The 27919-nt window shown below is 44.2% G+C and overlaps 1 protein-coding gene across 1 annotated transcript; it reads left to right on the plus strand.

The window, feature by feature from the left end:
- The first annotated feature begins 226 nt into the window (after window positions 1-226).
- Window positions 227-25384, plus strand: LOC119387616 (116 kDa U5 small nuclear ribonucleoprotein component). The gene is given in 19 exon segments (XM_049413584.1): window positions 227-296; window positions 693-1028; window positions 2833-2911; window positions 2981-3056; window positions 4112-4177; window positions 4270-4309; window positions 4417-4503; window positions 5108-5190; window positions 7067-7233; window positions 8436-8627; window positions 11128-11218; window positions 11468-11603; window positions 12311-12438; window positions 15542-15735; window positions 17461-17713; window positions 21606-21699; window positions 22073-22168; window positions 25121-25216; window positions 25219-25384. Coding segments are annotated over 18 exon segments (2337 nt in total). The 5' UTR covers window positions 227-296; window positions 693-697; the 3' UTR covers window positions 25347-25384.
- Window positions 25385-27919: the final 2535 nt, after the last annotated feature.

Here is a 27919-nt window from a genome sequence, read left to right on the forward strand (position 1 = left end):
ATAGCCTCTGAGAGCATTAAAGGACATGTTGAGAGCCAAAGAATACTTACAGGCCGACAGTTTGAACGCCACTCATAGCTGCAAAACCTAAATGTAACTGTTTTTATTGGACTAATAAAATTTTGAAATAAGTTTCTACCTTGCAAATGGCAACAACGTTAGAATACAGTACCTCTTATGTTTCTTTTAGCGGCATTCGTGATGATAACAACGTCGGTATCAACATTGGGCAACGCACGCTTGTCGAATTTGCGGCGAGTGTTGGCTTGGCCATTCGGCCGGTATTTGCTAAACACGTATGTTCAAATTTACCCCTGAAAATCTTGTGTGTACATAACTGGATTTATCTGTTTTAAGTGCTGCGTTATCCTGTGTAATGTAGCGATTTGGGCACAGTATCTGAGCCAGCGGTGCTGTCTCGGCTGAGCCGTCTTAACTTTCGGCGATCTGATCTTGTGGAACTTGTCAACACGTTATATTATGCCGATTTACTGCCAATAGAGGAGGGCGTTAACAATCAAGAACAGGGAAAGTGCACAACGCATGAGATCGCAATCTGAAGGCTTGCGTAACTTGCACTAGGCACTGCGATGTATTGTTTCTGAAGTGAATAACAGTGGCCCACACTATCTGTACTCGTGAGTCGAATCTTGGCTTAATATATTAATTGTTGGCTCGCTTTTCGTTCCTAGACACCATGGATGCCGACTTGTATGATGAGTTCGGTAATTACATAGGACCCGAACTTGAGAGCGATTCGGATGACGATGAGGCAGACCGGTATGATCGCCAGGACGCCGATGCGCAAGAGTTGCAAGAGGTAACGGGCTTGCACTCCTCGCAAGAATTCTGTGCACGAAATCGGGGCTGCGTCTGATGCAAAATTGCCGTGTGTACGCAGGATGATGACATGGGAGACATGCAAGTCGTGTTGCACGAAGACAAAAAATACTACCCTTCTGCAGTGGAAGTGTATGGACCTGATGTTGAAACTATTGTGCAAGAAGAGGACGCCCAACCGTTGACAGGTGACCTCTTGCTTACGTGTACCATTTGGTACTCTGAGTATTTCTCTCTAATTAAGTCTCGGTGCAGCACACTCCAATTACAGTCAACCACAGGATGGCTCAGAACTCATCTCATGTCTATAGATGGCTTGCACTGACGTCACTGAAAGCGCTGTGTTGAAGCACCAACATGGGGGGACGCGACGTTTGCGATGTCACATTAATGTTATCGAAACATCACATGCAGGTTCTTTCATTATTCACACACAGAAACGTTCCTGCCGCGTTGTTTTCACATAACCGCAACTTGTTTGTCATCAAAGCCACCAACGTGGAGTTCCAGTTCCTTTCAGAAGCTGTGCCCATGATGTCACGTGCAAGCCATCTATAGATAGGCTCCTACAAAGAGAGATAAACATTGCACCCCTTTGACCACAACTCATGTGCATAGACAGAAGCGTTGTACCCATTTGACCAGAGCCGCCTGAATATTCCTGAAAAGGGCTTACGATGACAAGACCCTTGTCGAAATGTTGGCTTTGTGACGTTCCTAGCTCAACTTTTATTTATCACTGAAAAAGTTGCTGTGATTGAAGGATGATATGTTGCTTCTCAGTCTCTGCTGCTGCTAGTGTGTTGCAGATAAAGCTGAACAATCACAAATAAACTGTGGACGTATCCCACAAAGTGCATGTACTCAGTGCACACCTTAAAACAAATTCATGCCGCATCACCATTCACCTTGTGGGACATATAACATTTACATAAAAATATGCAAGCTTCCATAAGAACTTCACGTACTGACACCGATGTACACGAATTTCTAAATTAGAATACAGCTAAATTAGAATATAGCAACCGTGGCGTCTGCTGCGCAAGCCTAGGATCAAGGGCCTTTTCGTATGCTATATATTTACTTGCTTCTATTTCGGAGGGGGGGGGGGGGGGGAGGGGGTCATCTGTTTATATTTTATGTAGACCCCTCACTACTATTGAAATTTTATTCACTGTTAAGGTCAACTTGCATGAAATTACTCATGAAGGCAGGCAAGTGCCAGAGTGCAGTGTTGGTATAATGCTTGTTAAAATTGTTATTGAAACTTTGGATGAATGAGCGGAGAGAATTTTGAGGGCTCGTTTCTTTGTTTGACACAGCGTTAATGAAAACCAGCAGATAATGAAGCCAAGGAAGGTATAGGGGACGTTAATCATACTGCTTTAAGTATATTGTTATAATTGTGATATAGTTGTAAAAAAAGTAAAGTGGATGAAAAGACAACTTGCCGCCGGCAGGGACTGAACCTGCAAGATCCGAAGGTTGCAGGTTCGGTCCCTGCCAGCGGCAAGTTGTCTTTTCATCCACTTTACTTTCTTCACGACTATATCACAGTTATAACAATACACTTAAAGCAGTATGATTAACGTCCCTTATACTTGCCTTGGCTTCATTATCTGCTGGTTTTCATTGACGCTGTGTCTTCAAACTGCGGGTGACTTCATCAAGTGAGCACATAGGTGACCAACAATGTAGTATATTATTGTGATAGTTGAAAAGCTTCACACATGCACTCGGAATTCGTTCACTTTGCTTGTGAGTCCCTCATGTCTTGATTACTTCTGGAAGCATTAAGACATCTGTTGTTTTTTTGATTCATTGCATACACACAATATTGTTTGGACCAATAGCCTTGGTAGCTAGTTTGGGATCCAACAACAATTCATTGACAATTCTTGGGGTTCAATAATAATAATCTTATTATATTTATTTTGTATTGGAGAAAAAAAAATTTGGTGTATACGTGGGAACTTTGTATTTGTCTTTCAGAGCCCATCATTGCTCCCATAAAGCACCGAAAGTTTTCCTTTGTGGAGCAGGACCTTCCTTTGACAACCTATGATCTTGAGTAAGAGCCTTGAATGTTGTGTAACAGGATGCTTACTTATATGGAACTAACTTCCTTTGCCATGTTTAGGTTCCTGACTGACCTGATGGACAACTCTGAGCTCATACGTAATGTGGCTCTCGTTGGTCACCTCCATCACGGCAAGGTATGATTGGCCATTGTGCTCCCTTTGAAATCCTCTGACTCACCTTGCTAAATTCTTCTTAAGCACATCTTTACATTATATGTACAACTGACATCACTGTGGCACTAACTGCTTTCTTACTCTCAGATCTATTGTTTGTTATCTGTTTGTTTCCAACATACTGTCTGACTTGGTTATGTAGCTTATGCATGCTAGTCCACAAATGTTTGCTGAACGCACTTGCCACCGAGAGCTGGATTTTTTTGCGTTGTCTAAGCACAGTATGTAACGTGAGAAATCGAGGAGTGCCCCCCCCCTCCCCCATGCAACCTATACTCTGGCTGAACAACTCTGTGGAGAAAAGTTGGCATAGATTGTATTAGCCAGTCTGGATCTGGAAATTGGTGAAGGACAAGGGGCTTGCCTATTGTTATTCACTAATTGTTCATGAGTGTCCCTACCATCAGCATCATGCTTAGGTGGATTAGTACTGTACATTGAACTAGTCACATAATATAATATGCTTTCGCTTGCACTTGGTTGACATGACTCACACTTTCATTGCACATTGTGGAGTCAGTGAAATGCAGTGTCAGCAATGCTTCCTAACACTCCAAATTGTGTGCTGCTGCTTGCAATAAAAAAATATTTTTGAGCATTTGTGTGACTTTCACATCCTTAAGTAACCTAGCTCCTCTTTTCTCTGTGTTGCCCAAAGGGTTCTGAAAACTTTTTGGGTGTAGCTGTTTTATAAATGAGCCAACATCTGGGGCAAAAAAAAGGGAGGCAAAATCTTGCTGGTACGTGGCAATCTGAAATGACATTCTAATGTCACTCTTAAAAGCATAAATGACTGTGAATTTACTTTCTTTTATCAACTGTCATGTTACAATAAGTTATTTTCATTGTGTACTTCTCCTCATAGATGCTGGAGATTTATTAGGGAGTGGTATTCTGGTTATCAGGAAAGTTCTTGAGTCAGCTTATGCTTGCCGATGTTTGCCTAATAAATCTGTAAAGCCTGGTGGGTATGAACGTGGTATTGTACATCTAAGTGCTATGTTCCTTTTCTTTAGACCTCATTTGTCGACTGTCTGGTAGAGCAAACTCATCCACACCTTCGGGCAAAGGAATGCAAAAATGTAAGTTCAGTGCTTTAACCCGTTCTCGCATATTGACTTGCGCAGTTGTACTTTTCACCTCACTCGTCGACTTATAAAACCTTCCTTTACAGCTGAGGTACACTGACACGCTGTACACAGAGCAAGAGGCAAGTTGCTAACAATTTGCATTTTGTTCCAACTGCTCTTTCCTTTTTGCATCTCGCGAAACTTTTCATTGCCACAAGTTAAAGTACTTTTTTTTTGTTTCTTGTAGAGAGGAGTGAGCATCAAAGCCAGCCCTGTCACACTTCTCCTGCAAGACCTCAAACAGAAGTCATTTATTTTGAACGTCTTTGACACACCAGGTACGTTCACATTTCATTGTTTGTGTTGCGTATGGCAGCCTTGAGCTTTCACCGAGCAAGTACTGGTTTGAAAGTTGAGGTCTGTCCTAGTTGCGCTATCTCGAGACTTGTTCTACTATCAATTTTAAGCAAACTTGTAGCGTACGACTCATCCTTGCAAAAAAATAAGAACTAGTATTATAAAGCAACTGCCGTGTAAACTATAAATGCTTGGCAGGATATAGATTTATATCATTATATGTACGTACTCGTTGTAGGCTGTCATTCAAGGCAAAGGGTCAAGTAACAGTTTTTCAAGACAGTACTGCTCCTTGCATGCCGATGCCTTGACTGGAAAACATGGGATGACCAATACAAACCATTCATTCGAGGGCGCGGATCGGGAATGCACATGTCCGTCTTGAAAAATAATTTCCCAAAAAAATAACACAACTCTTAGGTGCATCATGTAGCACTGCAAGTGACAAAAGGGCCAAAGGGCCCAGGAGTACATTCTAAAACTTTTGTCTCGAGCTTTGCACTCCAATAAATCACCATTGTCAGCTTTTGGAGCTTCCTTGATAAACTTCTTGCGCTTGATGCCCCATTGTCACTTCTGTTTCAGGTCACGTCAATTTTTCTGATGAGGTGACTGCAGCTATCAGGATTTGTGATGGTGTTGTGATCTTCATTGACGCTGCTGAAGGAGTAAGTAGCATGATTCCTGATTAGGATTGGTGTTTATTTATGCCTTGCAAATTGTTCTGTTTGTACAAATACCGTTGGTCCGCCGCGATGTTATAACGGTTACGGTGCTCGGCTGCTGACCCGAAGGTGGGGGGTCCGATCCCGGCTGTGGCGGTCGCGTTTCGATGGAGGCGAAATGCTAGGGGCTCGTGTACTGTGCGATGTTAGTGCACGTTAAAGAACACCAGATGATGAAAATTTCCGGAGCCCTCCACTATGGCGTGCCTCATAATCATATCGTGGTTTTGGCACGTTAGACCCCAGATATATAAAAAAATAATATACAAATACCCTCCCGTATATCTTTTTTCCTTCAGAACTGCGGGCAAAATTGTGTCATTTGTGATTGGCAATTCTGTGAATTTTGTTGTAGGATAGAATAGCTGATGCAAAGGTGTACTCTCGTGTAACACACGCACATAAGGCGAGCAGTGAAATCAGTTACCTATTTAGCTAGGTTACTGTCACAAGTGCCCTCTAGGTTAATTTTCACAATTTTGAGCTCCAAAGTCAGGTTTCAATGTTTATTAAAGCAAGAATGGGCGACACTTCACATCGCACACGCTTGCAGCATCATATCGTGTCAGCACGTCGCTGCCTTATTTTGAATGCAACGCCCCCCTTCAGTTTTCATTTAGTGTGACATTAGAGAAAAACTCTATGGCTGCATCCATCTGGATGTGTGCATTGTAGGCATCAGCTCAGCTATACTAGCTGTTTTACAAGGTTACATGAAATATGACGTAGGTAGTTTGCCTTGCACTTCGGAAGCCCACAGAAATGAGGCAAGGTATGCATATAAAGATAGAAAATTTTGATGGAAACCTATTTGTGCTGTTCGTGATAAGCCTGTCGATAACGTTCTGTGTAAAGAACGGTTAAGAAGTAATTCTAGATGCTCATACCACAGATTAAAGGTATTGTCATGCACAACGAAAATATTTCTTTCTTTTGACAAAAAGTTCAAAAAACAAAGCGGGTCATAAGAACTTTTCGGGTTTTTTATTTACGAGTACCATCACTTTGAAGCTAGGCCATTAGTGAGTTCATACTGCATTTTGTGCAGTCTGGGAGGCTTGATTCATTCAAGGGATACATGTTAGTGCAAACAAAAAACAAAGACTCAAGAAAGAAAGAGTAGAAAGCAGAACTGTCGCTGCTTCCTACTTTCTCTTTCTTGAGTCTTTGTTTCTTTGTCTGTGCTAACAGTTGTTCCTTAGTTGTCAGACAACTCACTGAGCAACAAGTCTTACTCTTGTTTCAGGCACTTGTGCAAATACAGTAAGCATTGCAGGTCTCTCTCAGTCTTTGTTAATGGGTGCTGCATACTGTTAGTGGCGTATAGAGAAAGCATTTGCATTGTGTAACAAATTATCAAGAGGCATTGTGGGATTAGGGCTGCTATGTACAGTGCTCACAGAATGAAATACGACTTGAGAACTTAAACTATAACAACTTGTACGCACAATTTCTCAAGATAACCATGTCACATCACTACGAATCTGGTAATTAAAGGTGCTCTTGGCTCTCATGTAAGTGTACGAGCCGATATTATGGCTATGTGACACAAACTGAAGGCACTAAAAAAACCAAAGAGTGGGCATTATTTAGCTATGTACTTTAGTGTTTCATTCTGCGATCACTGTAAGACTGTTACACATAATTGAGTTTGTAAGCATCATGTTATTTTTAAACGGTGTTCAGTCCTGTGAATGAAGTGTATAGCATTGTTGCATGAGTGGCTGCTACATGATCTGTACATCGACTTGAATAGGCCAGTAGGCCTTGACTGGTATAGAATAGTGGTAACTTAATAATAATAACTTTTTTTGTCCAGGTCTGTCTGAACACGGAACAGCTGCTCAAGCATGCCGTCCAAGAGAAGTTGGCCATCTGCATCTGCATCAACAAGATTGACAGGCTGATGCTAGAGCTGAAGTTGCCACCCCAAGATGCCTATTACAAGTTGAGGAACGTCGTTGATGAGATAAATTCTTTGATCACGTGAGTCACGCCACTTTGTTGTTGCTGTTGCACATCAAGTTCTTTTGAACATGTATATAGCTTGCGCTTTGTGATTAATTGTTTGATGATACAGCCAGCAAAATTACTAAAAGTCACTAAAACCCACAACAAACAGAGCATCTGTACAATGTTCAGTTTGCAACATCGCCATTACGATGTACTGTTATTCCATGATAAGAATTCATTGAAGTCAACACGTATAGTATTAATTAGGCTTGTGCAAATATTCGAGTACTTCAAATATTCAAACTAATGTTACAGTATTCGAATTCGCTCCGATTGGAATTTAAATTGTTGGAAATTTCGAAGTATTCGAAATGAACGAATAGATGTATGTTAGTTCGCATGTAATCCCCCTGCAAAGGTGGTTTCACTGCAGTGGAGGGGTGCTATACCGTGAATACACTTTCCAGGGAAAATCCGCACTGCCGCGAAATCCCACTTCAAGGTTAAATGCACATATTACACTCACATCTATTCATCATTTAAGTTTAAAAGCTTGTAATACTGGCTTATATGCTCTAAGTATAATTAATTTTAAAGCGAAACATATTTTACAGGTTATCACTTGCATTCTACCGAAAGTCAAATCCTGCTACTATTTGAAGTTGCTTCCACTTCTTCCTTTGAACCAAAAAAAAAGTGAATTTGCACATGCCTTGTTTCAACTAAAAAGAAATATTGTGCAGGTTAGTTAAGTCAGGACAAATATTCTCATTTTCCTTTATAATATGTGATATAATACTATTTGCGAAATTATTCGACCAAATCACTATTCACTTCGAATTCGCTTTGAACCTCAAATTTACATTTCACACAAGCCTAGTATTAATGATTCAGACTTTCTCTTTAACATGGGCTTAAGGTTTTGAATAGGTAATTGTTGTGTAGGGCTGGTTAACTATTTGATGGCAATTATTGTAGCTGCAGTCACCAATTATAAAGGCCTCAATAGTCTTAATTGGAAGTGATAGATTATATGGCTTATTGCTGACATACACACACAAAAAGTTCTCGATCAGTTTATTATAGTATTGGAATATTACATCCTAACACTATGACATTAGCATTGTGGGGTTTCTGTTGGGGATGGCTCTAAATGAATTTTTTTCGGCTTTGTGCTGTTCACTGTGCTTCTGGACCTGAAAATTCCTTATCTCTTTCATGCAATTTCTTTCCAGGCTATACTCTGAGGACCCTGAACAGCAGCAGGTGTCGCCTCTTTTGGGCAACGTTTGCTTTGCCAGTTCCCTCTACAGCCTCTGTTTCACGCTGCGTTCATTTGCCTGCATGTACTCGCAAACCTTTGGTGGAGTCAACGTCACAGAATTTGCGAGGCGGCTCTGGGGAGACATCTACTTCAGCAACAAAACGTAAGGTTACATTGCAAATCATTCTCAGCTGTGTTACTATGTGTTGCTGCATTGTAAGTTCTGCCACAGTGTACAGTGAAATCTTGGTATAACGAACTTCAGGGGACCGCGGAAAAATGTTCGTTATTCTGAAAGGTCGTTATAGTGAAAGCCCAAAAATTTACCATAACAATAGAATTTCAGTAACGCAAACGTCCTACCTTTGCAACGGTACGTCCTTGAACTCGTTTCTCACAACAATGCACACGTGAACGTCAAACAAGGCACGTTTATTTGAAATAGGCCGTGACCGTTTTTGACGGGTGCAGCACAAACTCTGCGTCACGAACGATTCTAGACCGTCCGCATTTTTATGCGCCGCTTCGGTCGCTGTTCTGCTTTTTTCTATGAATAAGCGGAGTCTCCTCAAGTAGTCCAACGCATCTGTGGCCGACACGGACTCGTCGCGATCTTCGGGTGCTACCGTGACATCGTCCTCCATGTCATCGCTGCAATCCTTTAAGGCCCAACTGCATGCACGCGAGTTTTGAGCGACAGCCGACAGGATTTGCTGCCGCGGAGGGCCATCCATCGCCGTCGCTTGTCGCGTCGCAGGTTTCTGGAAAGCCAGGAAACATCGCTTGTCGCCCGGATCGGCAAAATGGCGGCATCTCTGACCCTCGCTTCGGTTGCAATTTGCTCGTGATGCTTCCAATCGGCGCGTACTTCAAGGAATACAAGTTATAGACTACCTTCTTTACAGCCCCATCTCACGCGGAGAGCGAGGCAGCGGCCGTATTTTGTCGTTAATATTGATCGACGGTTCGTTTTGATGTTTCGATGGTAGCTTGCTGCAATGTCAACATCGTCGTCGTGTGAGGTAGCCCTTCTCCCTGCGAAGCAACGATGTGAGGCGCTGCGGCTTTTCTTAAACGTTCTATGACAGCAAGAGGAAACGTTGTCGAGATGCGCCTCGTGGACTAACCCCAACATAACGCAGTTTGCAAAGTGCGACGTAGCGTAGGCAGTGTATGCTTCCGGGCGCCCCATGGGATCACAGCAGACTACTGTCGCGGTTAAAGGGACCGGCAACTGATTTTTCTCGACCCAGTTTTTTACGGCGCGACAGGAAGCTTACCCTTCGTAGCCTTTGTAGCTGCAGTGGTTTATCCTAAAAGCACGTAGTTATTTTATAAGCAGTATTTTTCGATCTGAAAGGCTCCAAACACGCATGAAGGCTTGCTCCAGCAACGCTGAGAATTGATAGCGATGCCGCTAGTCCTTGTGAAAGCTGTCGTTGTTCTGCTTTCGCAGGAGTTACTGTAGCTATGCTTAACCACCTTTATTTTGAGCTTGCAAACCATTTTGGAAAATAGCAAGCTGTTACAATGAGATGATGTGACTTTATACACCTTTTCGGTATTTGTACAGCGTTGTGTGCGCCTGCGTCCAAGGTTGCCTGCGCCTGTGACATGGGTGCCTTGTCCCGGCATGGGATCATTACGCCAAGCGAAGGCAGCGCCACTTTGTTGCATACAACTAACGCAGGCCTATATGTACATTTTTATGGAGTAATATCTTTTAATATAAAGAAATGAACAATATTTCAGAACTAACAGAAAAGTCATCGAACGCATACAGCAACCAATGGTCACGTGACCGCCTTCATCAGACCGTTTATGATTTTGCCGCCAGAGGCGCCAAAGGTCATTTTTCGCGACTTTCAATGAAGAAATAAAAATATAAATCCACCTCTCACGAGATAAACAGGGTTGGTTTGAGTCAATGCGACGGACAGTCTTTCCATCAGTGCAGTCATCTCATTTCATGTTCTGAGCAGTTGTCGGTCCCTTTAAACATAAGATTGCGAAAAAAGAAAGTCACGAAACACTTTTATGGCATCCTTATCTCAAACAAGACAATAATAAATTTGGCATGTCGTCATTCATGTACTCTGTAATTCTTTTTCGTAATTTGCCCGGTCGCGACAGCACGACGGAGCCCGTTTGTCGCAGGCTCGCAGCCGCCTTCGCTCGAAAGTCGCGTGCAATGCATGCGGTTGGGCCTTTAAAAAACCTGATGCGTTGTCGCCTCCGCAACGGAGGGAGAAAAAAAATTCTCCGCCCGCGTCTTTCTCCTCCTGCGCCATCGCCGGTTTTTGCGGGAGAGCGTCCGCTCTTCGCGCTGCATCGTCTGCTACCTTACAGCTCCGACTGCCATGGCCGATACACTGAAATCTAAGAATCCTCGCATTTCGGGATATAAGTTCGTAGTACTGAGGTGTTGTTAAGATTACACGGGAATTAAATAACGATCGTTATTCTGAAATGTTCGTTATTCTGAAGTTCGCAGTAGTGAAATATTTTTACATTGAAACTATAAGCAGTCGGCACGGGATTTCTTAAAAGTTCGTTAATTTGAAATGTTCGTTGTAACGAGGTTTGACTGTACTTTCTTTCGTGTGTTGGATGAAGTCCTTTGAAGTTGTTAATTGTATGTTTGTTCTCACTTGAATCTGTAGGCGGAAGTTTACGAAGAAGCCCCCTCACAGTTCAGCACAGAGGAGCTTTGTGGAGTTCATTCTGGAGCCTTTGTACAAGCTTTTTGCACAGGTAAAACCACATTTCACAAATTTTTGGAATCGAACAAGAATTATTGAACTTGGAAGCATGCATAGAGTACCAGTCAGGTGTATTCGATGCGTCAGGTCAGCAATGCCACAACATTTCGTGGCTACATTTTTCCGTCGTGTCTCAAAAATGAGAAGAGCTGGGAAAATGACACGGTGTATTGAAACCATTTTGCAAAACTGTTGTTGAACACCATGCCTTGACATAATTGTTGTGGTTCTCTGCTTGTAGGTGGTTGGTGATGTCGACGAGTGTCTGCCCAAGCTCCTTGACGAGTTGGGAGTCAAGCTGTCCAAGACGGAGATGAAGCTCAACGTCAGACCTCTGCTGCGTCTCGTCTGCTCACGATTCGTTGGAGAATTCACCGGTTGGTTGACTACTTGTGCATCAGAATAGTATAACAAGACTGTTAGAGTCCCATAGTGGCAGTGTGAGCAGTTACAAACCCTGTAGGCTGGGTCACGTAATAGAACTTAATTAAGCATTTATTCTTTTGAAAGCCATCTATGGTAGAACGGCCATAGACATTTTTGTACATTCTTACGTTGCCATGTCATAAGTGTTGCCTTCATTTCTTTTCTGGATTGAGTTGAAATTGAGGCGTAGAAACTTTGGAAAGTGTTTACAACCATAATCTTTAGGAAAGTGGGGAGGGAATAAAGGCAGCTTATATTTGTACAGTTCACAACTATCAAGGCATGCTGTGTTCGTGTAAAGCACAAGCTGATGAATTTCATAAATGAAAGATTGTTACACTGCACAGTTACGTGTTTCCATTTTTGTCTACGTTTCCATTTCACGTGGATATTGTGAGCTACTGCATATTCTGGAAATGTCGAGGTGCACAGGACACACACAGAAAGAGGGTGGTGAGCGTGCTTTTCTTGTGCACTGCAAAAATTTTCAGAATTGGTAATGGTCATGTCAAGGTGTCTGTTGTCCACACATGCACACACGCATGCATACACACACAGACATCTCTCATCATTGTCTGTAGCATACAGAGTTTCAAGCTTAGGCGAAGTTTTAATTCATGGCAAAACAATTTGATCTCTTTGCCTTTGTTTCCACCAGGCTTTGTTGACATGTGTGTCAACCATGTGCCGCCACCAGCTCGTGTGACTCGAGAGAAGATCGAGTGCATCTATACGGGCCCTTTGGAATCCGAGCTTGGGGAAGCCATGCTCAAGTGCGACCCTGACGTGAGTTTGTCAACTGTGATTATGTTTGTCCTTAATGGACAATTATTCCTACAGGTTTAACAAGAAAATGTATAAATTTTTGCTTTCTGAGTTGTTAGCATGAAGATTTTGGCTAAATGTCCTCAGCTAGGACTGATTGATAGACAGAAAATACTATTTGTTTAATCAGAACAAAAATGTAGGTTGATAATAAAGTTTGGTGCACAGCTCATTTTCTTTTGAGCATACAGTCAGAGGAGATAGACTGGTGTAAATTTCCTTGCCAAGGTTCTGTTACAGTTACCACATATATTGCATAGGAAATGTAATGTACAGGATCCGTCGAAACTTCCCAGGCCACTATCCCATGTATTCCTATGGCAGCGTGGCTTCGGAACTTTTGACGGACCCTGTACAGTATTCAGGGATTCAAACGCGATATCAATTTTTTTAGTATAACGACTTGTATGCGCAATTGCTCGAGACGTCATGTTGCGATGAATCCGGTCTCTAAAGATAACGTTGGCACTGATTTAAAGGGACACTAAAGGCAAATATTAAGTCGACGTTGATTGTTGAAATAGCGGTCCAGAAACCTCGTAGTGCTGCTTTTGTGCCAAGGAAGTGCTTATTTTGAAATAAAATCACGTTTTTAGTGGTCCGCATCGCGTTAGCGCGCTTCAGATCTCCCGCCTGAAAATACGACTTTCATACGTCACTGCTGCCGTGCCCAACGTTGCCCGCTTTGACTGCGCGGCCGCCGACACTAGTAGCAGCCGAGCGGAAGTAGCGGGACCCACAGTAGCAACAACGGCGCTGCGGCAAAGACTTGCTCGGATGGGCACATTCAAAGCCTTCACCAAGTTGCGGTTGGTCTCGTAATCCTCAGTACGAAAGTGCAGCGAGCACACACGCAGAGGTTTTGACTGTTTAGCACACTGGCGCAATGGCATGACACTAAGCCACTTCGAGCGTAAGGGTTCATTCCGCGGCACCCAGTGAAAAGACACACCGGTTTCCTTGCTGCAGCACTGGCGTTGTGCACCATTCGGGCATCCGGCAATATCACACGCATGCGGCATTTTGTCGAACTTTCTGTCAGAGCGACTTTCACGAGCGCGCAAAACATGCACGGCAGTACGCGATCCCGAAACTACCACTGAGACGGGCGAGGCGCAGTTCGGCGAAAACGGAACCTTTGAACCACGCGCGCCGTTCCCCATGGCAACGCCACGGAGGTTTTGTTTTCCATGAATCAAGCGGAAACGAACAAACAGCATTTTATTACGTCTTTTGATGCTCGGAATGTTCTTTTTTTACTGCTGCTAGTTTGATTACTAGTGATTTATTGTAGGCCGACTTCCATACGTCATCGGGATCACTTCGAAAATGTCCCACTCGTGGCGCTCATCGTGTGATACATTTAGCTTAATTTCTCGGTAAGTAGGCCACTGCTGTTGATAATATTGCCGTTTTAGAAGTTATTGTTATTTAGAAGAAATTGTTATTTGCCTTTAGTGTCCCTTTAAGTGTTCGAGTTGAAATCACGCTGATATGACCCAAACTGAAGACGGTAGAAATGAAAACATGTGCATTACTTAACCCTAATTGTCCTCTTTCAATCCGTGAGTGTTGTACATCTGTTTCGCACATGACGAGAGCTGCATGCACATGTTCCGCATAAAGCTCGGGTGGTTTGGGGCAAAGCTTGCACTTGCTGTTACGCCTGGTCTTCTTGTGAAAAAAAACATCCTCAAAATTTTGTTTTCCACTGAATATCTTTTTCTCAGTGTGTTTTGCACATATATCTCACTCTTACAAAGAGTTAATTTGCACCATCAGTGTAAAGGGTCAAAGGTTACTCTGGACTGTATGTACTAGTATACTTGGTCATCTATAGCAGGGGTCAGCAACCCTTTGAGGTGGAGGGCCGAGTTGCACGAAGCGGACACGACGGGGGCTGCACGGAAAATTGGGGGGTGGCCGTGGGGGGAGGGCTTTGCAGGCAAAGAGAAAATTTTCGTCGAATGGACAACAATGCTGTACAAAACTGGAATAGACTCCATGTTTATTTTCAGCGTGCATGTCACAAGGCTGCAGTTTCTTAACGTAGGTTACAAGAAAAACAAAACACACTTTTAATGTGAGTTTTGGTGCTGATGAAAAAAATCCGTAAACAGGGGGTGGGTGCTCGAGCCGACGTTTCGACAAGTGGACCAAACCACGTTACTTCTTCAAGGCTGGAACTGAACGATTCTTGGCTAGCTCTTAAATATCTGCATCAAGGTTGCTCATCGACAGAAGCAGAAAGTCGTAGAGGGGTTCATCAGTTAGGGAGGGAGGGTTCCAACGTCATGCCGGCGGCCACAGGTGGCCGACCCCTGATCTATAGCATTGACAGTGTATGAAACACACAAAGTGTATAGAGAACACTACTTCAGTAATTCTACATCAAGCAGTGATTCTACAGCACTTGTCATTGGGGAGGGGAAGAATCTGGTTGTTTGGACAGAGGAGCTTTATGGGGCCATGCAGCAGCAGCCTAACTGGGGGAAAAAAAAAGATACTAGTATATACATATTGCCACCTAGTTTTTGTGCAAGTATGTGCCTGGAGGAACAGTATGTTCAGTCCTCCTAAAAAGAACATTTTTATGGCACAACAGGTCTGTGGCTACAAGAGTCCTAATCATTGACCTATGAGGCTATTTGGCCGCAATAACCTACTGTGACAGTTTGAACCAACTTTTCTCGAAGTTGACTGCCTTGCTCTTCACACATAAGCAAGCAAGCACGCTTTTCACTTCGTGGAATTGCTGCTGAAAGAAGTGCTTTGGAAGATACATGCCATTGAAACGCCGAGGTTTCTTGAGTAGTGTGTCGTGTACTACAAGGGCTGTACAGAAAAGCATGAAGTGTACCTTTACTGATCGTTTGTCCCAACTTCCTGTTCATGTCTTTATTTCTCTATGAACTTCAACATGCTCTTTTCACATTATGTCTCTAGAAGGTAGCCTTTGATTCTACCTTTTCGTGCACTGCTCATTCCCTAATCTTCCTGCAAGCCCATGTGCAGCGACAACTTCAAGCATGATTAGGACAACATTTCTGGTTTCTGTTTGCAGGGCCCGCTGATTGTACACACCACAAAACAGTACTCAACTCAAGATGCCACCAGTTTCCACGTGTTTGGACGTGTAATGAGTGGTACACTGCATGCCAATCAGGATGTGCGCATTCTTGGTGAGAACTATACGTCCACGGATGAAGAGGACTCCCGTGTGCTAGCTGTCGGGAGGCTCTGGGTCCACGAATCAAGGTAAAAAGGCACGCATTTTTGGTGCAGCTTGGGGGTGGGGGTTATTTTTCTATTAGCATTGCCCTGTTTTCTTTCCTCGCCACCACTTACCTCTTTTTGTTGAGAACAAAACTTTTATTCATTTATTACAGCCTTTACATCATTCTAGGCCACACTTGGTTGTAACTTGTGATGGTTTCTCATGGTTCAGAAAGCCTGCAGTTCCACTCGGGAAGGATGCTTGCATTTTTCTGCATCTTTGTCACGACTGATGACTGTCTTCAGCAAAGCTAGTGCCCTGTGAAGGGCTGGTACTGTTTAATTTTACTTTACTTTAAGATCTGCCATAAAATGAGATGAAAAGCAATCTTTGCTTACTGCTAACTTCACTTGCGTGAAGCAATTCAACTGTTTATCGGATAATATTTGTGAGGAGCTGCCCTTTGATGGCAAGCACTGAAAGATATGTCCTCTGAGGTTGCTCCTACTCCAAATATTGCTCTTGCTAATCCATATGCCACCACCCTTCTACAATTGTTACGAGCAATGGAGGCCCAAAATAGTGGCTCATGCTACAGCGACATTGCTTCTTGCCTCACAGAGAACGCATACTTTGTGCTTCGAAGATATTGGATATTGCACATTAGTATCTTTGCTGCTGTCAATCACCAACTTTTACACTGCTTCTTGCTGACATTCTCTAAGCAGTTCTAGCATTGATGTCTTGTTGCTTACTGTGACCAGGGGCTTTTGTATTACTGCCGCCAAGCATCAAACCTAGCCTTGGTTTCAACCGATGGCCTGTCTTCATTGGTGCACTGAGTGTTATTTGCCCTAGGCAAAAGAGATCTTACCTCTGCCGATGGGCTCAAAGTGTAAGGTGTTTAGGAGCCTTAGCCTGTTTAGATTTCTCAGTTAAAGGGGCCATGCAGCACTTTTCCAAGTAATCTTCGAATGACCTCACTATCGGAGTTTATTGCCTCGCGAATCGACTGCCACAAAATTTTTAGAATCGGTCAAGTATGAGCAGAGTTAGAGGGATTTTTCGCATCCTTTAAGCGCTTTCTCCTCTCCTTTTGTCCCAGCGAGTGCGCTGAAAGCAACACAGAAAAGGAATGCAAGGGGGCAAGAAGCTACGTCCGTACGTCAGCGCACATCATAACCTTGAGCACTTTCTTTTTTTTTTCTTTGAACGCGCGATCACTTTCAGTGTTATCACGAGCACGCTGGTGTATTTCTACACTGTGTGTAATTCTAGCACTATTGAGCGTGGCACAGGCACATTGCGGCACCCCATGGCAGCTGCAGTAACTATGCTGCTCACGATGCTGAGATCAGCCAATGTGGTGTCCATGTGCTTATGATGCAGTAAAGATTGAGCTTATGACATCATTTGTCAAGAGAAGAGCGAGCTACTTCTAGCCGACTTTGAAACTTAGGTAGTTGTACAATTCTAAATTCCATCCCGCGTGCTGCGCTATAATGTTTGGCTCACATGTTTGAAGGAGCCTCGACTACCAGTCGGTTGCTTTTCTGTTCAAAAAGTGTTGCAGGGCCCCTTTAAGCGATGTTGGGTGCACCTCACATTGTAAAGACACATACTATCTGCTTTTGTTAATTCGATAAGCATCCTGAAGATGTGTAGTTTCGGTAACTGCACGAATCTCTTTCCTGTTAATTCGATAAGCATCCTGAAGATGTGTAGTTTCGGTAACTGCACAAATCTCTTTCCTGTATCCCTGCTAGGTACAAGGTTGAGGTAAACCGGGTCCCAGCGGGCAACTGGGTGCTCATGGAAGGCATTGACCAGCCAGTGGTGAAGACCTCAACCATAGTGGACGTTGGCATTCAAGAGGAGCTCTTCATCTTTCATCCTCTGCGCTTCTGCACACATTCCGTCATCAAGATTGCCGTAGAGCCTGTGAACCCATCAGAGCTGCCAAAAATGCTGGACGGTTTACGGAAAGTCAACAAGTCGTATCCCCTTGTGAACACCAAGGTAAGCGAGCAAAGTGGCACTCAAGAGCTGTTGGGACCTGCTATACAATCATCACTAGTATGACTGTTTTATTTGAACTTCTGAAATATGTACCTTAGTCAGGCTTGGATTGTTTCTGGCTACTAAAACTCCTTTTTAGTCTTTTGATGGACCTACTTTTATTGGGTATGTTTTGGGGCTCATATCAGCCCTTTTGACAAACAGTGCCTTAAACACTGCTGGTAGTACAAGCTATATACCTACCCTTTGAACATTGGGCAGTATGCAAAGAAAGCTTTAGAAATATAATTCAGAGCTTAGAGCCCTAAGCTTCGCATGCAATGCCGGCACCATTTTTTGTGCACTATAGAAAACCATTAAGTCAGTTCCGACATGTGAGACATTCTTTTTAGTCTTGGGGTGAATATTCCATGTTATTGAATATTTGGTTGAATATTATGACATTCAATATTCGTTTCTGGTCGAATCTTAGTATTCGAAGCGAATTAACATCCACTTTTTCTCGTGTACGGCCCACCTGAAATGGTGCTTTCACGGCAGTGTGGCTTGTGCTGCTGTGAAACCACGTCTTCAAGTGCTATGCTCATTGCTGTGAAGCCATACCTCACGGGGACATTTGCATACTAAATGCTTCCCAAGTCATTAGTATTTTTTAAGGTGTGGAGGGGATTATAGTACGTGCAAATCGCGGTAACTTTTAAAATGTGTGTTATTTTTTACCGTTTACCTACTTAAATTTAGGTGCATGTTAAAGTACCCCTGGTGGTCAGAATTAATCCGGAGACCCCCACTACGGCTTGCTTCATACCGTATTTACTCGATTCTACCGCGCCCTCGATCGTAACGCGCACCCGTTTTCCGCGACCAAAAAAAAAAAAAGTAATACATCGATTGTAACGCGCACCCATTTTTCGTGAGAGAAAAGAACAAAAAAAGTCCGTAGGAGTCAGACTTCGCACATTCAGAAGAACAAGTATTTGAGTTTTAAAGAACTAAAGTTTCAAAAAAGTAAAGAGTGATGCTATGCGCACGACGGAGTGAACTCCCGCCGGAAATGGCTGGGTGCACGACGACGTTCTTTCTAGGGAACGATGCTGGCTCACGTAGATCCCTAGATCTAGGGATTGGTGCTGGCGCAGCTGTTGTCAACGCGTACGGAGTCTATTAAGGCGGTAATTGAACTGTTACGCTTTAAACACCAAACACAGACTTTACACCAACACAGAGACATCGATGGTTTTCCACAAACGTGACTACATTATTTTCCTGTTGCTCAGGAAAACTAATCGTGGCTTCGCCCTCGCTTCGCAAGTGCGGCCATTGAGCGTTAGCGAAATGGCCGGTTGGGCAGGGTCTCCGTCACGCGCTACTGGCTGCTGTCGCGGCCACGCGCTGTTTAGCCCGCGCGCCTGTCCCTTTGGGGCAGGCGCGCGTCCGTGCCAGCGTCCGTGGTGTGCCCGTGTCACTGGGGCGCACGTAACCCACGAGCCGCTTCGCGCTTCTCAGTCTGGAAACAGACTTCTGCGACACCAAACAGAACCCTGCTGAAAATCGAGAATAAACCCAATTCTACATTCCCTTACTAAGTGTTATTCGACATTTGGATTGAATTTCAAAGTAACAACCGTGTGGGAAAGTTTCAAAGCATTTTTTTCGGGCTCACATCAAGCAAAAGATGATGTTCTCTTGACTACATAATTCGAATAAAATCTGTTATATCGATCACACATGCAGCGCAAATATACAACCACTAAAATAAAGGCACACTGCTTCAAGCCGACAGTGTTACGACCCTCTCCCCATAGATGGCGCCGCATCGTCGTGCACCCAGCCATTTCCGGCAGGAGTGCACTCCGTCGTGCGAATAGTAGCACTCAAAAGGAAAACACAAAGTCAAAAAGCGGGCCTTGCCGCTGAAACTGTCACCACCACTACGGCGGCGATACGAGTCGCGTAATGGATCAGTCCTCGTCGCTGTCAACGCTCTTCGATTTCGGGAAACCGGCCCTGCTTTGGTCCACTGAAACCTTTTCGTGAAGCTTTGCTGTGAAAAGTCTTCTGCTTCTGTTTGCGCCAGTATCGCACGCACATTTCGGGAACTCCGAACAACCGCGATGCGGCCCGATTTCCGTCCGTCTCTGCACATGTAATAACTATTCTTTTAAATGCGGCATCGTGGTGCACTCGTCGAGTATTTGGAGTCGGCACTTCCATGTCGTCGATGCGAACGCAGAACGGGATGACAATCTCCTCAGCACACGAGAAATGGCCAAGGCGCGTAGGAGGCAGCCATTTTGAAATGCCGATGGCAATATGATAACCGCGTTTTTTTTTTTTTTTTTCGTTACTCGATTCTAACGCGCATGCGATTTTTGGTCTCGTTTTACCGGAAAAAAGGTGCGCGTTAGATTCGAGTAAATACGGTAATCCTGTCATGATATTGGTTTGTAAAGCCTCAAAAATTGATTAGTACAGTGGAACCTCGATTATACGTCCCCTGGTTTTGCGACGACCCGCATTTTACGATGAATCGGTTTGGTCCCGGCAAAACCCCCATAGAAATAATGTATTTAAAACCTTGCTTTATGACGCAATTTTACGCCGATCCCGCATCTTACGACGACTTTTCGATTCCGTCGGAGAGAAAACACCACCTTCTTTAGTCGAATCGGACGCCGTCAAAAATATTCCCGAGTGCAAAATTAGAACTTAAGTTCCCCTAGGTTGTCGATTAGAAAAGTAGAAAGTGAGACAGTATGCCTTCTTAGAATGTAAATTTATTCTCCAGACAGTTCATGCGCTTCTGTGATCCAGTTTCCCTGGATTTTAAGATTGCTTCAGGATACGCCTCGATCGCATGCGTATCCAGGGTCGCTGCCTAGACAAGCTCTATCTAGTACACGGAGAAGCTCCAACTGGCCGTAAAGCTCATCTTTGAGATATGGATATTTTCACGTTTTCGGTCCGTGGAAACTTCTCCTGGTTGACATACAGCTGATCTGCCTTTGTTTGCGGCACTCGCAGTTGCAGGCCTTGAGCACGCAAAAGGCCGCGACGCAGCTATTTACACAGTGCAGTATAAGTTTCACTTGACGTGGACGTTCATAATAACGGCGGGACATCACCAGTTGCACTTCACAAGGGAACAAATATGATGCGCACAGCTCAGTCGCGCACGACAGCATCCGACGCAAACTCGTGCTCCATCGCCATTATGTCATGGCGATTACACTGTGTCTGACTCTACTGACGGGAGGCTGTTCCTTACGCAGTTTCGGTTTCGTTTTCACATACAGGCACTTTTCAGACTCGATTTATCGGGAGAAAGATGCGCGTTGGATTCGATATTTTAAAGTTAAGGATAACGACTCGCTCACACCTCATTTAACTAAGTAATGCTGCCATTAGCTGCCATTTTCAAAAATAATTTGGTCTACCATCCTTGGAGAACCTCAGGGTCGTGTCATGGGCTATTGAGGCTGTCTGTTCCCCTTTTTTGGCAAGCTGACTGCCACTGCCAATATTTTTAGTTTTTCGATTATACGACGCCCGGATTATACGACGGTTTTGCGTGGTCCCCTCAAAGTCGCATAATCGGGGTTCCACTGTACTTATTATTCAACATGGACTGACAGCAATACAGTAAAAAAATTGGTTTTCTATTTTTGATGGAGGTAGTGAAACCAGATAGCATGATTTGTTAGGTTATGACATAATCAGTGCTAGTAATAGCAATCTTATGCAGCATTTTTTCTGACCTCTTTGAAAGCAGGGGGATTCGACATGAGTGACAACGTGCTTGTGCAGTACACGCTGAAATTTCACTGACGAAGGCTTGCTGAGATTTAATTAGTGAGATTGTGTTCCTAAATTTGGAACTTACTGATTGCAGGTGGAGGAATCTGGAGAACATGTCATCTTCGGAACAGGAGAACTGTATCTTGACTGCGTGATGCACGACTTGAGGAAGATGTATTCAGAAATTGGTATGACATGTGGTTTCTCTATGAATCTTTCTTTAGACCGTTGGTGTTACGCAGTTGTACCTCACGCATTTATTATTTTTAAATTTATTTAAACAACATGTAAATTTTAGAATAGTCTGTTTGTTTATTTTTATTCACTGTGATACACAGAAAGAAAAATGTAAGGTTTACCTTGGACACACAGTGTTCATATTCGATTGCAGGTCTTTTGTTCACTCTAGAAAACCAAGTTGAATTTTTTTAAAATCATGACAGCATTGATGTACAGGTCAACAAGAAGAGCTTTAGTGTCGTAACATGCAAACTTTATCATTTCTTCTTCACGAGTGTTACAACAAAACTGTCTTTTTGTTCTCGTGTTGTGGACTTGCAGACATCAAGGTTGCTGACCCAGTCGTCTGCTTCTGTGAGACGGTTGTGGAAACTTCATCGCTCAAGTGTTTTGCAGAAACTCCCAACAAGAAGTGAGATGGATTTTTTTCTTTAAACTGAACCCTCGTGTTTCTACTTATACTCTTCATTTACTGTGATCTCACGTTAAAACAAAATGTAATCTTAATTCGTGAATACAAAAATCATTTATCATAATTAGTCACTAATAAATTTACATTTTTTCTTAATATCGGCTAGGATATCGGCTACCACTGTTTGTTCTCTGATCCACTTCGCTGTAGGTATTCCTATCTCTGAGTGGTACTCCTATCATTTTTTATTTCATCACACTCTGTGTGGTTCTTAAAGTCCTCTCGAGTTTCGTTTGTTATTTAACTGGCAGAATGCAATGTTTGTACACTTTCCGCCTTAGCGTCAGTGGTAAGTTGCCGGTCATGAGTTGAGAATGTGAACAAATCTCTACGGCCTATTTAACGTATGGCACATTAAAGCATGATGAATCTCCTTGTGGAATGCTTTCTCCTGCTTTCTCTGACCATTGCAGGGTAGCTGGTTTGTGCAGCTAACCTCAGGCTGACAGCTCTTCCTTTTATTGTAATAAGCACTTCGCTGTTGTGACTTCATTGCAACTCAGTAGAAGCTCGACATAACGAACATGGATATGACAAATTATTACAATAAAACGGAAAGGCAGGCTAGTTGGTTTAGCTGCATAATGATAATTTTTGCGCACGCAACACGAAGACACAAATGAAAAGTTCACAAGGACCAGCGCAGACTATCAACTGACCTCTATTCAATAAGAAAACACAATACAGTAGAACCTCGTTGATACGTTCCCGCTTAGTACGATTTCCCGGCTCCTACGCTCGAAATCGCGAAAATTAAAAATAACCCAATACAGCTGTGTGTAATACGTTCCGGTTAATACGTTCCCGGAAAATACGATTATTCGGCAGCAACGTTCAGCACCGCGGAAAACTGTAGTCGTATAATACGTTTTGTACTCGGAAACTCTCATTCAGGTGTGCAAAAAGGGCCCTCTCGTGTACTTGTGACGTGATCGAGAAGTAGCAGACAGCCGCCGCGCGGCGACGGCAGCTTTTCCGCAGTGCCCTTCCCTCCCTCCGCGCTTTCTCTGCTTTGCACAATTGTCCCCTCCGCGTCTCTTCCGAATTGCTCGATCGTCCCCTCCGTGTCTTCTCCGAATTGCTCGATCGCAGCTCTCTGTCAACCACACACCGACCCGAAGGCAGGCGGCGACGCTGGCCGTCAAAATCTTCAAACGGCTTTGCCGCGGAAACGCACATGCCGCCGCCGGCATCGCCACCGCCCGTAACCATAGCAACGCCGCCATTGTGCCCAGTGAATATGGCCGATAATTTCCCCCACACTTTTCTCGCGGAGCGCATTCGTTTTTGGGTTGCTGCGCCCGGCGCAATTCCAGTCGGCGTATTTCTCTGGCTGGCAATTCTGCCTACCAGCGGGTCGTCAGAAGCTGCCAGAAAAGATTTGTTCTGGAAGCTATCTTGAAAGTTTTTGGTTATCAGACGCCAAAAACGAGACGATGCGCGCTCGCCGCCATCTTTGTGAGGACTCGACAGATCAAAGTGCGGGTGCTTGGGGACTTCACCTTCGGTTGCCATTACGCCGAGCGTTATCTTTTAAAGCCCGTTCCCCCGTGCGATATGGTGCGATTACGAGTGGCGGCGAACATAGCACATGTCTGAAGTTAAGACAGAACGCAAACTGATCAGCGCGAGTATGCGACGTAGTATGCGATTGCCGCGAACAGCTGTCACTTTCGGGACGCTTATCACTTTCGCGAGATTTCGCATATCGTGTTGTACCACGATTGTTATGTGCACTGCGAAGAATTGAGGCTTGTTAAGCCTTTAGCGGGGCAAGTCACACGTGATCTTGCGAACGTACGTTATCGTATCCAAATGCGTATGCTCGAGAATATCACTTCTGCTCTTCGGCAAACCTAGCCCCATATTTCCAAGCGGCCATGCACAAAGAAACCGACGCTCATGCGGCGCAAAGTTTCGTCTGCTGACACGGCGGTAGCGTTTCTTTACGTTTACGCTGGTTGTCACAGAGTTCGACTTTGCGATATTTGGGTTGTCTCGGGATTCAATACACGTGACCACGACGTTATTTTCGGTCAGGACCGGAACTAGCTGGCTAACCTCTGGCTGCCAGCGAGATGCCAGGAGTTCGAAAATCGAAGAGTCCCTCCATGTTTTTTTTTAGAAATAAATGTTTTTTGCCCTTGCACCTCAATATGGCCTTGTCAGCCTCAATTTTTACTGGATTAGGATCGTACGTTTTCCCGGATCATACGTTTATTTTCCGCGTTTTTTTTTCCGAAACGTATCAACGAGGTTCTACTGTATATACTCACTACAAGCACATCATGATCACTGCGCATGAGCAGAACAGCATAGTCTATTCCTCTACATAAAAAACCAAAAAACCTTTAACAGACACATTGCACTATCACATCTTGTTTAGCATTGGGACGTTAAACCCCAGATATTATTATTATTATTATATCTTGTTTAGCAAGTTAATTTCGTTGTCATTGAGCGCTACGGATGAATGACTGACACACATGCCTTGAAGTCTAGAGATATGCAAGCTTCTACAATCTCTGTTGTTGTCTGATTAGGATGAGCATACAAAACATCAGTTTGGTTACACAAAGGACTAACGACCCGAAGAACAATGCGTACAATGCATTGCTAAATGTGTTTCCGGCCTTCCCTTCAAATAGTCTGCGCTGGTTCTTGTGGACTTTTCGTTTGTGTCTTCGTGTGCGCACGCAAAAATTATCATTAGACAAATTATTGTTAAATAACTGAATCAAAATGTTGCTTGCTGGTATCAGAAGGTACGTAATTTAACTTAACAAAATTATAGGATATGACGGAAGTAATTGCTTGTCAAAGGTTTGTTTTATAGCATTGTTCTGCCATATTACTGTAATGTTGGCTCTTGTGTTTGTATCGTGTGTGGCAGGAACAAATCACCATGATTGCTGAGCCACTGGAAAGGGGCCTGGCAGAGGACATTGAGAATGAGGTGGTGCAGATCACATGGAACCGGAAACGGCTGGGAGAATCTTCCAGACCAAGTATGACTGGGATTTGCTCGCAGCTCGTTCCATCTGGGCATTTGGACCCGATGCTACAGGCCCCAACATTCTTGTGGATGACACCCTGCCTCCTGAGGTAACTCGGTTTTCTTGAATTTCGTGATGACACTGGCCTAAGAGTTTTCTCACTTTTGTAGTCGACAACACATCTGCCTTTAACTATGCTATCTGAGCTCCATTTGAGCTGTCATAACACACTAACTGATAATGGTGGAGATGCTCAATTATTTGGACAGCTTCCACCCACTCCCACTACAGTCAAACCCCGCTACAACGAAATTGGACGGTGCTCGGAAAAATGTTCGTTGAAGCGAACATTTCGTGTAGTGAAATCGATTAAAACTATGGCTGACCTGAGCTAGTAGACAGTGAAACATTTATTTCCAATATTCAAAAAGTGTCTCCTGCTTCCTTTGCGTCCCCAGCAGCGTTACGACGCGATTCTCATATATGCATAGCAACGCCACGTTGAAAAGCACGCAGAAGAATAACGGCTTCCGCGAACGAATCAAACAGGCACGGGCGCGCAACACGAACTGCACAGTTGCACCAATACGCTAACACTAGCTATTCGCCGACAACGGCGACATGCAGGCGTGCTATCGCGGAGCGATGACTTACGCCTTATTCTTATCCACCACTCGCGGCTGGCTTGATCCCGTTGATAACGCGGACGAGTTGTTGCTCCGACCATTGGTCGCACTGGACTAAGCGGCGAAAAGCATTGGAAAAGGCACCATTCCGCGACTGCACCCCAGGGCTGCTCGCGTTGATAATGCGGATTCGGCGGATGTACCGTCGCTCTGACCATTTGCGAAAAGCACGAAAAGTATTGGAAAGGCATCGAAAAAGCTATCGTTTCGCGATTGCAACCCAGTGTCGACAACTGAGCTGTGGCTTCGGATTGTCTGCACTCAGAACCAACTCAAGCCAGTTGCAAAAGCAGGGCTATGGTGTACTACACCATAGCAGGGCAGTCTGATCGCCGTCGCTATCAAGCAATGCGGCCCTATGCTCAGCTAGGAGCTCAGTCAACAGCGGCGGTTTCTGGTGGTTCGACACGTGATTCAGGACTTTGAATTCAAGATCAAGAAGGGAGCCGACGGATGGATACACGTTATAGATTTCAAAAACAGGAGAAAGTGCCTCAGATCAGGCTGGCCGACGTTTCGATAGGGGACCTATCTTTGTCAAGGCGCCTTGTCATCCCTGCGTGTTAGTTTTATGGGGTTAGTGATGACGTCATGTCCAGCGGCGGCGTGTCTGTTGCTGTTGGTAATTGATGCCTGGAAAGAGAGAACTCGGAAGCAGAAGAGTAAAGCCCTTGCCACATTTCAAGAGAATTTGCAAACACGTTCGGGTCTGCCATGTCAGAGTTAAAGGTAGCTGCAAAGAAAGGAAAAAAAAAAAAAAAGGAGAAAAAAGGGGGGGGGTACAACCAAGCGAGAGGGCGAGTGCAGCCATCACAAAGAGCTGCAGAAGGTGGTGAGGAAGGGAACTACAGGCGGGGAGAAAAACCGGGCGGCTTCCGTTTAAATGTCCGCCAAGGAGCTGCAGAAGGTGGTGGGGAAGGCAGCTACAGACGACAAAAAAAAAAAAAAAAAAAGGAAGGTACTCGGGCGGCGTACGTTTAAAATGCCGCCTGCCTACTTTAAGTGATATTGAAAGGTTGCCCGAAAAGCAAGCTCCTGCTTAATGGGTGAAGTAATTCGCTGGCATATGCATCCAGTGTCGTCGGTGGCTTCCAAAAATTGGGCGCCCGTCAACTATTTTTTTTTTTTTCCCTCTTAGTTGACGGGCGCCCAATTTTTGGAAGCCACCGACGACACTGGATGCATATGCCAGCGAATTACTTCACCCATTAAGCAGGAGCTTGCTTTTCGGGCAACCCTTTCAATATCACTTAAAGTAGGCAGGCGCATTTTAACGTACGCCCGCAACGAGTACCTTCCTTTTTTTTTTTTTTTTGTCGTCTGTAGCTGCCTTCCCACACCTTCTGCAGCTCCTTGGCGGACATTTAAACGGAAGCCGCCCGGTTTTTCTCCCCGCCTGTAGTTCCCTTCCTCACCACCTTCTGCAGCTCTTTGTGATGGCTGCACTCGCCTCTCGCTTGGTTGTACCCCCCCCCCTTTTTTCCTTTTTTTTTTTTTTCCTTTCTTTGCAGCTACCTTTAACTCTGACATGGCAGACCCGAACGTGTTTGCAAATTCTCTTGAAATGTGGCAAGGGCTTTCGACTCTTCGGCTTTCGAGTTTTCTCTCTTCCAGGCATCTTACCAAACAGCAACAGACACGCCGCCGCTGGACATGACGTCATCACTAACCCCATAAAACTAACACGCCAGGGATGACAAGGCGCCTTTGACAAAGATAGGTCCCCTATCGAAACGTCGGCCACCTGATCTGAGGCACTTTCTCCTGTTTTGAAATCTATAGACTTTGAATTCGTATTTTTATGTTCTAAATGCATCAAAATGTTTGAGATTGTGTTTATTGCACGGTAAATTAAATTTTTGAGCCCGGAATGGCATCGTCAAATTTCGGTGAAGCGGAACGGCAGCAGAAAAAGTGTTCATTGTGGCGAGCATATTTGTTGCATTGACTCCTATGGCTGTTGACGGGGAACTGAGAATTTTTCGGTGTACCGGAAATTTCGTTGAAGCCTGAA

This window comes from Rhipicephalus sanguineus, chromosome 3, assembly GCF_013339695.2.
Source record: "Rhipicephalus sanguineus isolate Rsan-2018 chromosome 3, BIME_Rsan_1.4, whole genome shotgun sequence".
NCBI lineage: Eukaryota > Metazoa > Arthropoda > Arachnida > Ixodida > Ixodidae > Rhipicephalus > Rhipicephalus sanguineus.